Raw genomic sequence first — 19227 nt, 5'->3', positions numbered from 1 at the left:
ACTAAAACATGTTTTGGAAGGAGGATTGATTATATATTGACTTATATGATATTTATTTCAATTTTTTTGGACAAAAAATGGTTACAAAATTGTATTTATGCACTGTACTTTTGATCAAATAAATGCAAACTGTGTGTACAGCGTAAGAGGCATATCAAAAAAAAAAAAAAAAAAATATATATATATATATATATATATATATATATATATATATATATATATATATATATATATATATATATATATATATATATATATATATATATATATATATATATATATATATTCAGTTTAAACTGTGGTGATTAATAGAGATGTTTTACTTTTTTTAGACATTACATCACAACAGTATCAAGCCTAAACACAGTATGTTCTTTGTTTTGTTTGGCCTAGCAGGGCATCAACTACTTCCTTTACCCCGGTCCATCATCACTCACTGTAAAGCATGCTGTCTCATAATTCCTGTTGAAACATGGTCTCATCCATCTCCAGACACTGTCCTGACAACCCCTCACTGTCAGGCCTTCTTTCAGGCCGCCCGTGTTTCCATGTCGCGGTGACTCTGGCACGGACTGAAGGAGAGTAATGGAGGAGTGTTTGTCTACGGGACCCCTGCTGGTTTGCAGATTGAAATGCTGATGTGTTGAGCAGTCCGTCCTGCTATTTGACTGCTGATGGATCGCGTTTATCCACTCGGCTGATGTTCATTACACCTGTTAGAGAGACAGAGAGCAATAGAGTGGAAGAGCAAGGCAACATGTACACTTTATTTAGCCCATGTCCTTGTCTTTTTGTGGTAAGAGGAAGAAGATGCCTGTCCAACACATCTGGGGTCTGACTAGGCATGTCAAACTTTTTAATGAAAATGACCCTCAAATAAAAAAACTCTTTGCAAGGGACCTCATTATAAAAAAATATATAGCTATATATTTAGGCAATGCAATTTTAGAGATGCTAGGTAGCTTCAGGGTGCGTTCACACTTGTCATGTTTGGTTTGATATAAACGAACCCTGGTGCGACTGCTCGTTTAGTGCGGTTCATTTGAACATATGTGAACGCTGCCATACGAACCCTGGTGCGCACTAAACATGCGGACCGAGACCGCTAAAAAGATGGGTCTCAGGGTGCTTTCACATCTCTAGTTCGGTTAATTTGGTCCGAACCAAGGGCAAGCAATTATACATTGTAGCATTTTTCAGATTTTTTGGTTCCTTTTCACACCACACTGATTGCTTTGGTCCGAACCAGTTGAAACGAACCAAAACGCAGGCACGTGACAACATCCACATCACTCATTGGCCATGGCGTATTTCCTAAACTGCTTTTCGATTGGTCAGAATTTACGTGTGGGAAAATTCCAACAGAATAGGCAAAGCCAGCAAACTATAATAACACTATGGAGAGACGACTGCGCGGGCCAGTTTTGTCCCTGGCCATAATCTACTACACGGTGTGTATTTACCACAGTATGCAAACAAAACATTTCTATAATGAAGCGCGGATGCGACATGAAAACAACGTTCTAATGCACTGCAGACGGCGAGCGCACATCGCTCGTCACTTCAAGAGGAGGCGTGCATTAATTATTAACTCTTGACATGTTTCCATCTTCCGAAAATATTGCCAACGATCTATCAGGTAATAATATCATGCACACAATGTCAGCGCAGCTAACTACGGCAGCTGGTTCAGTTCAAAATTGATCAGTACTTTTGCAGTTGGTTCTGTTCGAGGTCGGATCACATTCTCACCACAAACAAACCGCTCCAGAGTTCGTTTGAAATCGTACCGAGACCACCTCTTCAAGGAGGTCTCAGTACGCTTGTTTGGTCCGCTTTTGGTGTGCACCCGAGTGCGATTGCTGCTTTCAGACCTGACCAAACGAACCGCACCAAAGAGGGAAACGAACTCTAGTACGATTCAACCGAACTAAATGAGGCAGGTGTGCAAGCCCCCTCAGTCCGCTTCCAAACCAACTCTGGTGGGGTTCGATTGATATATGAACGCAACACGGACCAAAGACATGTAAACGGACCAAACACAGGATGTAATGTTACAAGATGCGACGCTACAAGTCAGCTGTTTTGACGACGCGGAAAGATTGGTGTATCCAAAATGAGTAGAGGGGAAACAGCAATGAGGAGGTAAAGTGCCTCATCAATATTTGGTCAGGCGAACATGTTTCATAAACTAGAAAAAAACACACAAACAGCGAACCTGGTTCTTCTCATCAAAGGACCTTTGTTGCCCATTAGTCGGTAAAGGCGACGGAACTACCGCCTCTTTTACAGCAGATCTTCGTTTCTGCGTACAACGGAGGGAATCCTGCTGCTGTTTTGAATGTTTTGTATGTTTTATGAGCTCTTTGTGAGTTTTCAGCTGGTAAAAATAAAACCATGTGGACGCATAAAATGATCATGTTTAATCCAGCACAGCATTGTTTTGAATGTTTAGTAAGCAAGCTCCGTCGTGAAATATACGTTATAAAAGCCAACCAATCAGGTTGTGACCGTGTCCAGAGGCGTATTTTTACTTTCTACTCAAGTCAATTTTTTTAGTATATACTTTATCAGTGTTTTTCTGGTAACACTTTAGTATGGGGAACACATATTCACTATTAACTATGACTTTTGCCTCAATAAACTCCTAATTTACTGCGGATGAATATTTAAAAAGGTAATTTTGTAGTATTTAAGTTTAGGTATTGGGTAGGATTAAGGAATGTAGAATAAGGTCATGAAGAATAAGGCATTAATATGTGCTTTATTTGTTCTAATAAATAGCCAATATCCTAGTAATATGCATGCTAATAAGCAACTAGTTAAAAGTTAATAACTGAACCTTAAAATAAAGTGTTACCATTTTTCTTTAGAAAACTTTTACTTCACTACATTCAAAAGTATAATATATAATGTCATATTTTTTATTCCACTACATTTTATAAATAAAATGTGTTGTTTTCTTACCTTTAATACGTAATTACATTAAAAATGTAGTACTTTCAAGTAAAACTTTGAATTAATTTTACTTGAGTAAAAGTATACATTACATTTGTAATGTAATTAAGTATTAAATGATATTCAATATAAAATGTATTGCTGTAGAAAGTACAATATTATGTTTTGGAATGTTTTGAAGTAAAAGTTTTCCAAAGAAGAACCCTGATAAAGTAGCCTGGATGCCAGCCAAACTTAGCCCCGCCCACAATTTTTTTAGGTCAGGCAGTTCGGTCTGGCCTTGCTCCGTAGAGGAGTAATTATCTCCGAACAGAAACTGTTTGGACCAATGAAATCATCAGGGCGGGCTTTAGACTATGACGGACAGATGATCAACAGTAGCGTAATCATGCACGTCATCAAAGGGGCTTGGATTATATTTGTTTTGAATCTTAAACGGAGAGCTTGTTTGTCTATGCAGTCACCTTCAAAATTTCAAAAATGATCATGTTGGGTAAGTACTCTGTGTATCATTAAATTCTTTTATTTTTTTACAACACAGAGATCAGCAGAGATCGTTTATTTCAGCGTGCGTGCAGACAGGGTTGTCAAGTTTTTACAACAAAACCCGCCAACTACTAGCCCTAAACAATAGCTTCTCTGGGGGGTTCTCAGGGTAAAAAATGGCGTTTGGGGGGTTAAATTTGTGTTATTTTGGCAAGGTTGCCTGCTAAAATTCGCACTCATGGGTCTATATATCACATAATAGTCGCTTCAACCCGCGGACATGGAAAACAACCCGTGGGGAAAAAAACGCGAACTTGGCAACATTGTGCAGTTGAGCTCTGTTGACGTCGCTTTGTTGCTCTTATTGGTTGTAGGTCTATCCAATTGAGGTCTTTCCTGGTTCGATTGAAACACACCTCATCATCACAGCCTAATGGAGCAGTTTCAGACTCATATTCTGACTAGAATTGAGTATGACCACGTCATGCTACTGATAAAGTACATTTACTTGAAAAACAAAATTACTTGGAAAGTAAAAATACTTCAATACTGTCCTGTCCGCCTCTAACCGTATCCCTATGCATTTAGTTTGGTAACTTTAGGTTCGCTTTAAAAAAATTCAGTGTGAACATTAAGCGGACTAGGACTATATGTTTTGTTTTTGTTAGTTGGTCAGGACCAAACAAACCAAACTACAAGTGTGAACGCACCCTTAGATCCCACCCTCCCATTAGAGCGCTCTCCAACGCTATTTCAGTGTTGATAGTGTTGGCAAAGAAACTCATATATCTGGAACAGCTTTCGAGTTGCCATCTCTAAATTGCGAATGCAGCAAAAGCATGTTGTTTTGGTTCAGGAAGAACTGTAAAAGATGGAGCTTATGCGCGTGCTTGAGACGGAGCATGTGCATACGCGAAGTACACTGTGGGCTTCAGACACGCGACTAAATGATAAAATAACCTACACACAATTATGTTGATATACCTTTTTGGTAAGTATCCTTGTAAACAGTCAGTTATGTCTTAAGTGAATGTAAACTATCAGAAAGAGCATGTGTGTAACAGTGTATTGGGTCTGTGCAGCTCTTAAAGTGACAGTAGCCAACTGCTGTAGTCATTGTTAATCTAGTCTCACGTAGCCAGACCCCTAGACCGGCGGTAGAAGGTCAGGAATCTTTCGCAGCTTTCATTGATCGAGGACCGCCCAAGAGAACGTTTGACTGACATGTTACACAACCAATAACCGTTTGATTTGTTCTGCGTCATGTTTAGGGCCATAAAAAAGTATGAAGTTGATGTCCCTGCAATAACAGAGCAGCACACATCTATAAATTATTCATTCAAGAATGATGTGCAAATTTACTACAACATCAATGAAGCTGCAAACTTCACATACTTGAAAATCCAGCGTTTAGTTGATCCTGGCAATCGCTCATTGTTACAGTTGTAAACACAATGGTGTTCTTACATGTAACATGTAAATATTATATAGCAATTAGTTCCTTCAAAAAGTCTGAAGTCAAAGGCCACATTAAGTCAAAGCTGTGATTCACTTTTTGCATCACGACGGCTATTTATGTCCGTCACTGGAGCGTGATACATGTGTTTCGTGTGGACAAACAAGGCTTTGCCCTGCACTGCTCTAAAAGTGGTATTGATTTGGTGGAAACAAATCAATTCAACCATTCAGGTTCTTTGTATATGTTTTAATAAGAAGCAAGGGTGCACTGAGGCCTCGGTTTGTATTTCACAGAACGAGAAGTGCTAAGCATCCCTCTAAGGAGGAACATAGCTTATTCAGGGAGAGTAATTCAGGAGCCTTTTAGACAGCCAATGTCATTCTCATGCTGAGATAGACAGTGCAATATGAGGTTGGGCAAGTCTTCAACAAAAATGTCTGCCGTTAGTGTGCGTTTTGAAATGGATTAAAGGTGCTTTATCACATCACCCACACTGGCTGGGCAAACAGTGAAGCCATTTACGGAGGCGGGCGAGTGATTGATCCTCCAGCGGCCTTTAAGAAAACATAATGGGGACTGTGACTTGGGCCCCTCGGATGATTCACTCGGATTCAGAAAACACTGGAGGCCAGTTTTCAACAAATGCTGAAGAGACGCTTTTGTTAGCGTAAATATTTGCAGTGATTTCTTTTTGTTCTTAAAAAAACAATATTATCAGGGGTTGTTTTTTTCTCTCCAGATTGTATGTATTTCAAGGGGTTCCTATTATGCACTTTTACAAAGTCTTGAGTTTTGTTTTTGGGGTGTACTAAAACATGTTTTCATGCTTGATTGTTGAAAAAAAACCTCTCTCTCAAGTTTGGCTAAAACATGTCGATTTCATTTAAACCCCGCCTTCCAAAATACAAAATGTGCTGTGATTGGTTAGCTGGCCCAGTGTGTTGTGATTGACAATGCTCAGTGCATGTTCAGGAAATGTACCGCCCCTCCATATCTTTAGAGTAAATATTATGAATGCTGTCAATTTCAGACTAATTCGAGCCCGAATCAGACCCTGACAATGTTAGCGAGCAAGATAATTGCGCAGAATTGATTTCATTCACAGACATTGCGAGCATGGATTTCACAGGGTGTTCAGAGTGTGATTTTGTTTTGTAATTAAATTATAGATATTATATATTATAGAATTACATTGTAGATCCGATGTTGTCCATTATCCATTATTAATATGGACGTAGTGTCCATGACGTCACCCATAGGTTTCTGAAGAGCTTGTTTTGGAGCCTCAGAATTGGACGTTGCCATCTTGGCACCATGTTACTACGCGTCACTAAAAATGGGCAAAGAGGTGGGACGCAGCTGGAGCTGAGGTGACGTGATGACTAACAGACAGCAGACAAACTGCAATCCACCTGTCACTCATAATGGCCACGCCCATAATTGTGTAGAACTTTAAGGCTTTATATAATGTAAACGAATAAGTTATACGTATAAATTAACCCCCTCAGAGTTGTCATGAAGGGCAAAATTAGCCATATAGAACAAACCCACAATCTGTACCAGGCTGTAAACATGTTTTTTTCTGCTGTTAAGTTAAGCATTTTAACATGGGGCTCAGTGAGATTCTGCTCCCTTGTGGAGCCTGTCCCTAGAGGCCAGTCAAGGAATTGCAGTTTAAGTCACTTCTGTATTTGCGTCAAGAGAAAATGGGGGAAGTTGCCACTACAAATAGCAATCGATCACAAAACCATGGCTAACTTTCCTAAGGAGTGAACTCGCTTACAAAAGCAAGAGTTGTAGGAAACAAGCTGTTTTCCATAAAATGTGCAGCACACAGATAAACGTTTGGGTTTTAATGTTCTGGAACAGAGTTTAAAATAAATGTTTAAAGTTTGTCAGCCTTATGAAGGTCAAACAAATGAGTTTTGGAATCGGTGTGGAAAAAACGTGTCTCTTTGACAGCTACAACCCTAAACTGTCAAAAAGATGGATGACACGCCTTCACTCTCTTCAGTTGATGTAAGATAAGCCGGCAGTGTTCGAATATGGCGTTGACATCTTGCGTCCAGAGCATGCGCAGTAGCAACTTGGAGCCAGAGTCTGCGCAGTAGTGAGCGTGAAGATGAGCCCACACTCTCACCTAATCAAAAACAGTTGTGGAAATGTAGAGATTAAAGTTAAAGCTCCAATGTTGACCGAGACGCATTGGCTTCAGATTTCAGGACTCGTGTGGCAGGCTTAGCTACAACACCATCTCCTCTAATGTTGCTCAACCAGGCCTCATCCCCTTTTTTGCATATTCCATGGGCGGGGATTATTTAAATGATAACATTATGACTTCATAAGATCCGTAAAAATCATGTTGTAGTCCAAACGAGCCATTCCTTGTAGTGCCTTGAAAGTAATTGTAGTGTAGTGAAATTGTAGTGAAAGGAGAAAGCAAAATGTACTTACGTCAGAGAACATAACTTTGGAACACTCAGCAGCAGTCCAGTCCTTTTTGTCTTTAGCCTAGATGAGATGCTTCTGACGCTGTCTGTTGTTCAAGAGTGGCTTGACACAAGGAATGTGACAGCTGAAACCTATTGTATACGTCTGTGTGTAGTGGTTCTTGAAGCACTGACTCCAGCTGCAGTACACTCTTTGTGAATCTCCCCCACATTTTTTAATGGGTTTGTTTCACAATCCTCTCCAGGGTGCGGTTATGCCTAATGCTTGTAATGTGCTTTGTAAACAGCCAGCCTCTTTTGCAATGACCCTTTGATTCTTGCCCTCATTTTGCAATGTGTCAATGGATGTCTTTTGGACAACTGTCAAGTCAGCAGTCTTCCCCGTGATTCTGTAGCCTACAGAACTAGACTGAGAGACAATTTAAAAGCCTTTGCAGGTGTTTTGAGTTAGTAGCTGATTAGAGTGTGTCACTAGAGCCCCTTTCACACTGCACGTCGGACCCGCAATATTCCCGGAACATTGCCGGGTCGCCTTCTATGTGAAAGCAACCACGTCCCGGGATTGATTACCGAATTCGACCCGGGTCGGGGACCTAGTAATATTACGGTATTCGACCCGGGACGAGCGCTGTGTGAACAAAAGCCGAAACTAATGCTGCAACGTGTACGTAGTTATCGTGCGACTCCTAGAGCTTGCTTTTTCAATAACACAACCCTGCAGTGCCAGAAGAGCTAGTCGGGGTTTTAAACGCAGAGAGTGTTCGTATACAAAAGAAACTAAAATTAAACAAGCATAAATGTGTGAAAACTGGACACAAGTCGAGATCACGGACCTCCTTACTATCCGCGCTGAAGCTGAGATTGCTCGCCATTATATGTCACATCAGGATGTCACGTGTCAACTCGTTACGGGACCGTTAAGCGTTGTGTGTGAAAGCGCACATATTACGGTATTTCGCTGGCGGTGAGAATGGACCAAATCTAGCGGCCCGGGAACAAATGCCGGGTCGCATTATCCGTGTATTTGCCGGAATCGCAGTGTGAAAGGGGCTTAGGTGTCTTCAATATTGAAACTTTTCACAATATTCTAATTTTCTGAGATACTGAATTTGGGATTTTCCTTAGTTGTCAGTTATAATCATCAAAATCGAAAGAAGTAAACATTTGAAATAAATCAGTCTGTATGTAATGAATGAATATAATATAATATACAAGCTTCACTTTTTGAATGGAATTAGTTAAATACATAAAAGTTATTATGATATTCTACTTATATGACCAGCACCTGTATATACAGTATAGCTGGCTTTCTATATTATAGGAAAAAGAGTCATTTGCAAAGAATGAATCTCATATTACTGAAGCACTGATGGGACAAACATCTATTTAGTGCATCATGAGTCATCAAAATAGAAGAGAAAAACTAACAAGTAAATGCAACAATCTGCTAAAGGTTTTTTCAGTTTTTAGGAGTGCACTAGCATGTAGATTACCTCAAAGCTAAACGACATGGATTAAACATAAGAAAATATAAATTATTTTTATTCCGTTAAGCACTTCAGCTACACAACAACTATATTCCTATATGCTGTTGTTGTTGTTGATCCCTCAGGAGGAAAATGTATCATGGGGAGCTTCAGGTTCCTACATGAATAGCACACTCAGTGCCAAGCTTCAACACTTGTAGGTCCTGAAATCTGGCTTTAAAATGCACAAACACTGCTCTTTAGAGGGATTTCGTGGAGCATTTATGCAGTCGTGCATCTGTAGGTGTGAGAGTTAGAGCTTTGTTTCTTTCTTTCTACTTTGTGTCTAGGCTTGGCATGTGTTTCTTAAGACTGATGGATTTGTTTGAATATGTTCTCATTGCATACTCAAAGCCATGGTGAATTGTCCTCCGCTTGTGTAACTGGCATTCACTCAAATGACCCTGGATATTGCAAACACTTCAGTCGCCAGCATGCAGATCATTAAGGATGAAAAATGGCACACAAAAGTAAATTTGGGATTTGAGAAATGTGATTTCTTCCACCACTTGATTGTGGAATTAATCTCATGCCACATGTATAAGTATGTGTTGGCTGGTTATTGCTCTACGAGTCTCTTTGACGTCTCAAAATTAACCACATAAGAGCCACTTAAATAATTGCACCTCAAAATGTCAAAAGCTTCAACGTGATTAATGACACAACAGAACACAAGCCCTTCACTGGCTGCTAGAGATCCTATTTCAAGTGTGAAGCAATGTCTGAATTTTTAAATCATGAGTGTAAGTATTATAGTGATTGCAAGCCAGGCTATGATTGTTTTAATATTAACTAAGTTATGAAATCGTACATTAGAGGTTATAATTCGAGGTGTCATAGTAGGGAGACATCCATCACACGTTTAGCCACCATTAAACAAGAGTGGACTGGATTTAGCATTATTAAAATATTCCAGAGTGCTTGTTACTATTTGACCTACATTGTTAAATAAGTCAGCGTTCAGAGTATTACATCTTGTCAGCTTGAATACATAATTTAAATGATTTGATTGCTGGGAAATTGACTTACTTTACCAAAAAATCAAGTGCTTGGATTGATATTTGACATTTGTTCTGTATCATATGGTGTAACTGAAGAGCATTCGGATTTCGCTTGAAAGTAGGTATAGCTCTGTTCAGACTCATTTTTTCTTTCCTGCAGGACACAGACCTGATTATGACCTTTAACATCTCCATGCATCGCTCCTGGTGGATGGAGAACGGCCCAGGGTGCAGGGTGACCCCCGTGACCCCTCCCCCCTCCTGGGCCCCAGAGGACCATCGCTACATCAGCATCGCCGGCTGCCTGCTGGAGTACCAGTATGTGGAGGTTGCCCACAGTTCCTTGCAGATTATCCTGGCTGTAAGTAGTCTAATCCTTTACAGGGCTTTTCTTTAATTTTGCTGTGCTTGTAATCACAGCTTCCGGTATTAAATATATATTTACGGACCTTTAATATATGTCTCTCCTAAGGGTGTAACGATACATCATTAATCGATTATTATCGATAAATTATCGTTGATGTATACAATATAATTTGTGATATAGAGTTGTATTATCCAAGGTTCAACTTACCTTATTTATAAGGAATAAATCACCCAAAAATTTAAATTCCCTCATTATGTATTCATGCTCATGTCATTTCGTTTAACTTCCAAACACAAATGCGATTAGAACTGTGACTGATTGCATTGATCATCTGAAGTGCACGCACTGCCGGAACGGCACTCCTCACAGTGAAAGCACAAACATCATCTAAATCACCAGATAGTTTTAGTAGTATGATTATTTAATGCATTTTAGATGGTTTATTCTTATTTGTATAGTGCATTAATAGCGGGAGTTTGTGTGTGCGTGACTTAAGAGATCCGATACCTGCGTTGAAAAGGCGAGTACTGCTTGAGGGAAATAAAGTCAACGAGTTTAAGTGACATTACTACATTAAAGCTGCTGTCTGTAACTTTTTTGTGTTCAAGATTTACAAAAATTATATAATGAGAATGTACAACATGAATCCATTTTCCAAACTGTGTTTTTGTGTTACCCTGAATCATTATGGTGCACTTATCATTTTTTTAAATAAAAAAGTGTTTATATTGGGACTATTTCAGACCGGTCTGGTAGGTACCTCTGCGGAGGAACACAGTCCCTGCATGACTTGCCATAGACATAAACAGAAAGAAGTAGCTCCGGCTACATTGTCCTTCCGCAAGATGCATGCAGTTCTGTTTATTAAACGCTAGAGTGCAAAAAGTTACGGATAAGTTACGCAGTTACGCAGCTTTAAATAATTATATATAATGTTAAATAATGCTGTGGTGGATTATTTGTTGGTCCTGATAATACTATAAGAATAATAATATTTTAATAATAATAATTAATAAAAAAAATTTATTTCAGCTTAAAATAAAATAAAGTTCCTTGATTGACCAATCACAAGAGACTAAGGGTGTAATGATTCGATACAAATCGCGATGCTGAACTCACGATATGTTACGTATCGCGAATTCAGCATCGCGATTTGTATCGAATCATTACACCCCTAGTCTCTTCTGATTGGTCAATCAAGGAACTCTACAATTAAACATTAGTGTACAATGACGGCTTAACTATGTAAGTGACTGTTTCCAAGGATGAGAAGCTCTGCTTTAGAGTGTGGAGAATTCGGCAGTCGTCAGCGCAGTACATTTGTTTTTGTCTGTTTAAAAGGAAACCGGTTGATTACTCCAAGTCTGTAAATAACAGTTCAGGAAATGCTTCAGAATATGAGAGGGATCGGGCAGTTTGGTCGAGCTCCAGTGCTGATATTGCTTGAATGCGGGCTGTTAATAGGAGCTCAGCATGCTGCCTCCCTTCGAGTCTTTATTCTTTATCTCTTCCATTACCTGCGACACCTGCTTCTGTCCCCCCCTCCACAATCAGTGTCTCTAATTCAATAGTGAAGTGAACCCCCTCCAACGTGGATACAGCAATTCTCTGATTACAAGCCTGTACGATACTCTTCCCCGGCTTTCATTCTCATACAATAAAATCTAATTTCAAACACGTTTTTTTTTCTTTCCCAACGCAACATGAAATCAAAATTGACCCTGTTTACTGCATGATTCATAAGTGCACTTTATTTTGTTTGTTGTCATATTCTAACTGTAATATCCTTTCGATTTCTAACAAAAAGATATTTTCTCTTGATGCAACCAAGGCCGCAGAGGCATGGAAAAATGTGAAACAGTAATATCAGAGCTTGCTTTTCATAAATATTATGTTACACTTGGAAGATATCATTTACAGATGTTAAATGGGTAGTCGACTTGAAATTTCAAATAGCAACTGCAGTATCGTGTATTATGACAGGACTTTTTATCTAATTCTTGTGTAACTGTTATGCATACAGTCTACATTATATACAGTTTTTATTTTAAGGCATTATATATTTTTACTTAATGAGCTAAATTGTGGTCATAAATTGTGAAAATCTGGACAAATGGTGACCATTGTCCTCAACATAAAGCATTAAGGTTACAAATTTTGTATTTCACCTTATTATAAGTACAGTAAGGGAAAATATACTGTACATCCTGTAATTGGTCTCCATTTGTGTCCCCCCGCAGTTTTTCACCTTTTGACCTCCTTTTAGCTCATGGAACATACATATTTAATTTGGATAATTCTAATTGAATATAGTAATTTCATCTAGTCTCTTAATTAATTCATCATTTTAAATATTGTTTTGCCTTGACTCCTTTATTTTTAATGGTCCTGCGGTGTGACAAATTAATTTAAATAATTAAATATACAAATTGTACAACTAGTCCATGCACTCTCTCAATTAAAATGAGCTCATAAAAGGTCATCTTAATTACAGAAATGTATTATCTACATTTAATGTATTAAAGATGCTATACAAATAAAAATATTAAATGTATTACTATTATTATATTCAGATGTTCTTTATTTAGTAATATGATGCAGTTTTTGAAATAATAATAATTAAAAATATTAAATAATAATAATAAAAATAATAATAATAATAAAATAGCACAATCTTTTTAAAATAGTTTTAGATACATTTTTAGAGGCACTCCACAGGAATTCCAAAAAGTATTTCATGTCGGTTACCAGTCCAAAAATATATGCTTCAAATCTTATTTGGCAGCTACCAAAATGCACTGCACATATTTATCAAAGACAACATTTGTGAACAACTAATATAAGATATTTTTTTGCTTAACATGAGACTGGTATGCCTTATCAGCCGTGATGGTTTAACTTTAATGGTGACCACCGGTGTCTCATAAAGAGCTGTAACACAGCACAGGCAGGTATCTGCTCCATTCGCCCGGTATTTATAGACCTTCCTCTGTTACGACTGATGTTCCTGTTGAGATATTATATAGGGAATGGTGGAGGAGAAAGGCAGCTGCTTGTCTGTGCAGACAGAGCGCCCGGTGGGAGCTTTTAGTGGCTTTGTGGTGCCCCCTCTCCAGAGAGGAAAGTAGGCACTGCTTCCCTTATTGACGGTGTGATCTCTATTCTACTGCAGGAAGCTATGTGCAATTTGGGGGCGGGGCTATACACCCACATAGGTAGACATAAAAATTCCCTTTTTCATTCTTTCTTGTAATTACAGAGCTGTAGCTCAGTTAGATTGCTTAAGTGTGAGAGAATCCCAAGGCTGCTGAGGTGTTTTATAATGACTTCACACATGCCATGTAATTAGGCATGTGTGTTGATGAAACAGATCTGAATGTGGCTCTGTGGAAATGACAATATTGAGGCACACCTGCTTCCCAAAGGAGCTTCACCTCTGACTGTAAACACCAGGGATTTCGCTAGCAGTTTTAACTAAACCTTATGATGAAATGCCATAAAGCCAGTCTGAATACATATCTTTTATTTTAGAGGAATATTCTCTAAACCTGAAAACAAAAAAGGTGTAGAAACAACTTTCACTCAGGTATTGCTAGGAAATCTCACAAATAATTACAAAGAAACTGCAAGTAACACGTTGAATTAAAGGGATAGTTCACCTAAAAGTGAAAATTCTGTCATCATTTACTCACCCTCATGTTGTTACAAACATGTAGGAGTTCCTTTCTTCTGCTGAACACAAAAGAAGAAATTTTGAAGAATGTTTGTAACAAAGCAGATAGAACAACTATTCACTACCATAGTATTTTCCCTACTATGGTAGTGAATGGTTGTTCTATCTGCTTGGTTAGAAACATTCTTCCAAAGATCTTCTTTTGTGTTCAGAAGAAGAAAGGAACTCCTACAGGTTTGGAACAACATGAGGGTGAGTAAATGATTACATTTTTGGGTGAACAATCCCTTTACACATGGCATTTTGAAGTAGAACGACTAAAATAGTATTTGCTTGTAAAATTACTTCGATTTAGCCTGACAAGCCAGACCCACATCAAAATGTTTGGTCTGGACAGGGGTAGACAGGGGTCAATCCGAGGGGCGGGATAAACGGTTGTCTTTCAAACTCCCTCTGCACGTGACAGGATAGCGCTACACCAACCAGAGCAACGAAGGTGAAACAAAGCTTGTTGATAGATTAAACATTAGCCGAATCCGGTCGGCTAAACTCCGAACACATCTTCCCTTTTTAAGAATGACTTCAGTGCCGTTCTTTGTTCTTTTCTCAGAGAAGCTTAACTCCAAGTCTTCCAGAGTCACGGGCAAAGCTGATTCGAAAGACCGCCGTTCGCCAGTTTCTGTGTTTACTAGAAGCACGCAAACGCAACTCGGCCGTCGTCATTATGGCCCCGCCCACCGACTCTATACACGATGTGATTGGCCCGGCAAGAGTTAGGCCAATACAGCTCAGAAGGGTATTGAGAGTTGCTAGACGACACTCGCAGGCAGATTATATTTGCTACCGCTAGGGAGCGTCTAGATTTCTAGGCTAACTTCGATTTTCTCTGAAAAAAAAGCACCTTTAATCTATTTTACAGTGTATGCAATGAAAGCATTCCTGACAACAGAGAATGTTGTGCTGTCCAGTCGGGCAACATTGAGAGAAATCAAAAATTTGTTTCAGGAGAAATTCTTGAATTTTATAGCATGTATGAAATGAGACAGTTGTTAGAGTTTAGATCATACATACAGAAAGAGTTTAGAGCTATAGAATGAATGTGAATATCAAAGCTCAAATTTAATGAGAAATTATTTTTATATAATAATAAAAGCTTGAGAAAGTCCCTTGATATTTGCCCTTCATTTAATTTCATTGCTGTCTAGGAAATATTAAAGAGATCTCATTAGTGATTTTTCTTTCCTATGGGTCACACGCTTTCATGTGGAATAAGAAATATTGTTAGGGGCTGTCAGATATTATGTAGGAAACTGTTGAAGTCATTGCATGTTCAATAACGCTTAGTCTTCTAAACACAGAAACTGTTACAGTAGGCCAGGATCAATAAGACAATGATTGAATTAAGCTCTCTCTGAAGCATTGAAAGGGACAAGACAAATGTCTGTGTCAGCAAAGTGCTGAGTTGAGTCCCACCGCTGGCTGCTCAGACCGTTCCAGAGGAGTGTAAAACAGTATCAGGGCCTGAAGTTCATTGCAAGCATTTTGTTCATGGTGTCCCTGCGGAGGGTCACTGTTTGGGTCGTTTCTTGAACCCACCTAGCTGAGACTGATTATTATTGCTCCAAGTTTCTTAAAGGTCCAAGTTTATTTAATTTTCTTTTTTTCTAGTTTTCATGGAACATGTTGGTTCTGTAGTGTACCATATGGGCATTTATTTTATTTATTTTTATTTATCAGTATAGACCAGTATTGGATATATAGTCTCCAACATTTGACATTTTGTCAGTCATGCTCATTTCCTATATTTCATTTGTGTTACTTTTGTGTCATCTAATACAAAGCTCATCATAAATATCCATGTTCATGCCATACTTTTGTGATGCCTGAATTTACGTGTAGTATTTATAACGATGGAGTTTAATTTATAGTGTTTTATTTGTAACTTTTTTGGACAAAAATAGTATAAAATTCTAATATCAGCCATTTATCATTCATCAGCCATCAACTTATTTGAATGTTTTTGAAAGTCTCACATGGCTGCATTTATTGGTTAAACAATACAGTAATATTGGGAATTATTATTCCAATTTAAAACTGTTTTCTATTTTAAGATATGTTAAAATGTAATGTATTCCTGTGATTGCAAATCTGGGGGTTTTGCAGCATCATTACTCCAGTCTTCAGTGTCACATGATCCTTCAGAAATCATTCTAATATGCTGATCTCTTTTTATTAGCAGTGCTTAATATTTTGTGGAAAGCATGATACATCACCAAAACATTAAAAAAAACTTTATAAGATTACAATAACTTAAGTAATTACTACAGAGTTATCACATTTTAATTAGTAGTTCCTTTTTGTCTGAAGCATATAATAATACCTAAGTAGTGGGTTACCATGATCTTCGCTTTAGAACTAATTATATATTATTAATTTCTCTCATTATTTATGAACCTGTATACAGTAGTTCTCAGTAATCATCTGGGAGGTATGAAAAAATTGTATATAATTTATTAATCAGAGTTTCTTGTTAGTTAATAGTAGTTACTAGAGTGTTAATACTTCATTGCTCACTTGTTCCTGTGTAGTTATTAATTATTGATGGATCATTATTCTAAAGTGTTACCAACTGTTAATCACATGAAAATATGGATTTCATTTCACTAGGATGTATTTCACTAGGCTACTGTATGGGCTCGTACACAAAATATATTAGATTTAAATATGCAATTGCTGATAGAACACTAATGAAAATATAGCTTGAGAATAAATTATCTCTTTTTTTCAGACTAGCAACTGTTAGCTTTTCTCCGTCTAGATTAATGAGCATTGTTCACAACCCTATCAGAGCTAAATAGACCTATTTGATGAACTGTCATGTTATACATTTAATGTAGACTTGATTTGGGTTTGTACAGTGGTCATTTACATATAGCCAACAACAAAACTTAGGCCAGTGAAAATGGCTAGTGGCTAGTAGTTTGGAAAACCATTAGCCAAAGTGGCTGGTGAGCAAAAAAAAAGTTAATGTGAACCTCTGGTGTATTGAGGCTATATTCAGTCAGCTTAGTGTATTGCTCTCTAGCAAACTTCAGACAAAAGAGTGTACTGGACATGTACAGGACATGTACTGGCTTAAGCACAGGGACACATCTGGCACTGCAGGAGTTGAGTCCCTGGCAGGGTAGTATGTTACTGATGGTAGCCTTTGTTACTTTGGTCCCAGCTCTCTGCAGGTCATTCTCTAGGTCCCCCCGTGTGGTTCTAGGATTTTTGCTCACCGTTCTTGTGATCATTTTTACCCCACGGGGTGAGATCGAGGGAGATTCCCAGATCGAGGGAGATAATCAGTGGTCTTGTATGTCTTCCATTTTATCCAGTCAGCATCGTTTATTGTCAAATGAGTTCTTTCAGGGTTATAAAAGCTAACAGTTTGTACATTGTAATATTTGCTGTTAAAATTCAGCAAGAATTAAAATCAGTTGTCAGGGCCCAGACTTTATCTGCAGTGTTGCAACAGTTTTCGTCTTACCGCTTGTTTATGTCCTCAGATGCTCATTCATAATGTGTTTTCTCTAGAAGCATCTTTATTTGGAACAACATCTCAGAGAAGAAATTCATAATTTGAGATAGGAATATATGACTGTGCTGCTCTGCCAACGTGTTTCTTTACCCTCCGCAGTTGTGTCTGGATGCATAGACAACATTTTCAATCATCCCAGCGAGCTCCCAGAAACATAACAGTGGTCTTTGTTCCCCACATAGGAATCGGGGTGTTGAAAAATTGACTCGTTCATTATTTTCTCCTAAAGCGAATAAGTGCCTCTTTGATCGGTTAACTATGGAGACAAGCGCTCTCTCGCTCCCGCTCCGCACTTCTCGTTTTATCTAGCTGACAAGAGCACAATTGATCAGCAAATTTTGCTCGTCTTCTCTTTCACTAAAACACAGTCATTTGACAGAACACAAAGTGTCCAAGTAATAATTCCTTATCTCATATTTATTAATGAAAATAACCTGGAGGTTAATTCGATTCAGTAATATGGAGATGGATGTGGCTTGTTGAAAGGGCGTTGATATGAACTACAGTAATGACAGCTCGATCTTCACACACAGAGATAATTATATGGATTACAGAGGAGGCATCTGGGAGGGAGTACTGTCATTTCCCTGCTAGCCAGCCACTTCGTGCTTCTTTTTTTTCCCGAATGGCACCTGCAGCAGGCTCTGAGACGCGCCTTTGGTCCCATTGTTTTCCCGCGTCAGAGCAACAGTGCGGCACCTTCAGCTAATTAGGTTTCTCTTCCAGCCAAAATGGATGTGGAGCCTTCGACCATTCATTTACAAGCATCTCAGACATTAGTAAGGCTGCATGCATCATTACACAGTAAGGGAGCGTCAGCCTGAAAGTAATTAAGTAGAGTTGTATGATAATGAAAGGCCCATGGTGTGAGCTAATATCGGAATCGTACAACGATCGCTTCGTGATAATCCCAGGTTCTCTTGCTCTCCTCGTCTTTGTCTTGCACTCTGTGAGCGAATTCACCAATTCAGAACTACATTTCGGTGGAAAAAACTGCATAATATGCACTAATCACCTGCAGTTGAACTTGACCAGGTGGTTTATGTACTAGCATACGTATTTAAATGAATTAATTAAGTCATTTGTCCTTCTATTCAGTGCAGACATGCCTCTTTCTGTGCACATTAAGCTTATTGTAGGATGCACTTTATTTATAAATCTCAGTGCTATATGCCTGGTGCAATTAACATGCTTTTTTCCTGTTAGCCGTGTTCATTTTTTATAAATGATCAAGTGCATCTCTATAATCAGTTTCCCATAAAGTTTTCAATCATTCAAATCAAATCAATCAATCAAATCTAATTACAAGTACATTTCTATGTTTTTTGTTGTACATTTATAGAAATGTACTTGTACAGGTCCTTCTAAAAAAAAATAGCATATGTGATAAAAGTTCATTATTTTCCATAATGTAATGATAAAAATTAAACTTTCATATATTTTAGATTCATTGCACACCAACTGAAATATTTCAGGTCTTTTATTGTTTTGATACTGATGATTTTGACAATGGGGCGGCAGTGGCTCAGTGGTTCATGTAGGTTGTCTACAAACCAGAATGGTTTGGTGGTTGGTGGTTCGATCCCCGGTTCCACCTGACCAAGTGTCGAAGTGTCCATGAGCAAGACACCTAACCCCAGCTGCTCCCGACGAGTTGGATGGTGCCTTACATGGCTGACATCGCCGTCGGTGTATGAATGGGTGAATGTGAGGCAAAATGTAAA

At 38.4% G+C, this 19227-nt stretch overlaps 1 protein-coding gene across 1 annotated transcript in view; it reads left to right on the top strand.

Annotated features, from left to right (window-relative positions):
* The window catches only part of nkain2 (sodium/potassium transporting ATPase interacting 2), a 215156-nt gene that overhangs the window by 146018 nt on the left and 49911 nt on the right, over window positions 1–19227 (top strand). The window contains exon 4 of the mRNA XM_067417953.1: window positions 10041–10241. Within this exon, the coding sequence (XP_067274054.1) occupies window positions 10041–10241 (201 nt within the window). The remainder of the gene's footprint in view (window positions 1–10040; window positions 10242–19227) is intronic.

The sequence above is a fragment of the Pseudorasbora parva genome, chromosome 15, assembly GCF_024679245.1.
Source record: "Pseudorasbora parva isolate DD20220531a chromosome 15, ASM2467924v1, whole genome shotgun sequence".
In the NCBI taxonomy this organism is placed as follows: domain Eukaryota; kingdom Metazoa; phylum Chordata; class Actinopteri; order Cypriniformes; family Gobionidae; genus Pseudorasbora; species Pseudorasbora parva.
The sequence above is the reverse complement of the archived record's forward strand: the minus strand, read 5'-3'. Positions and strand labels throughout refer to the sequence as shown.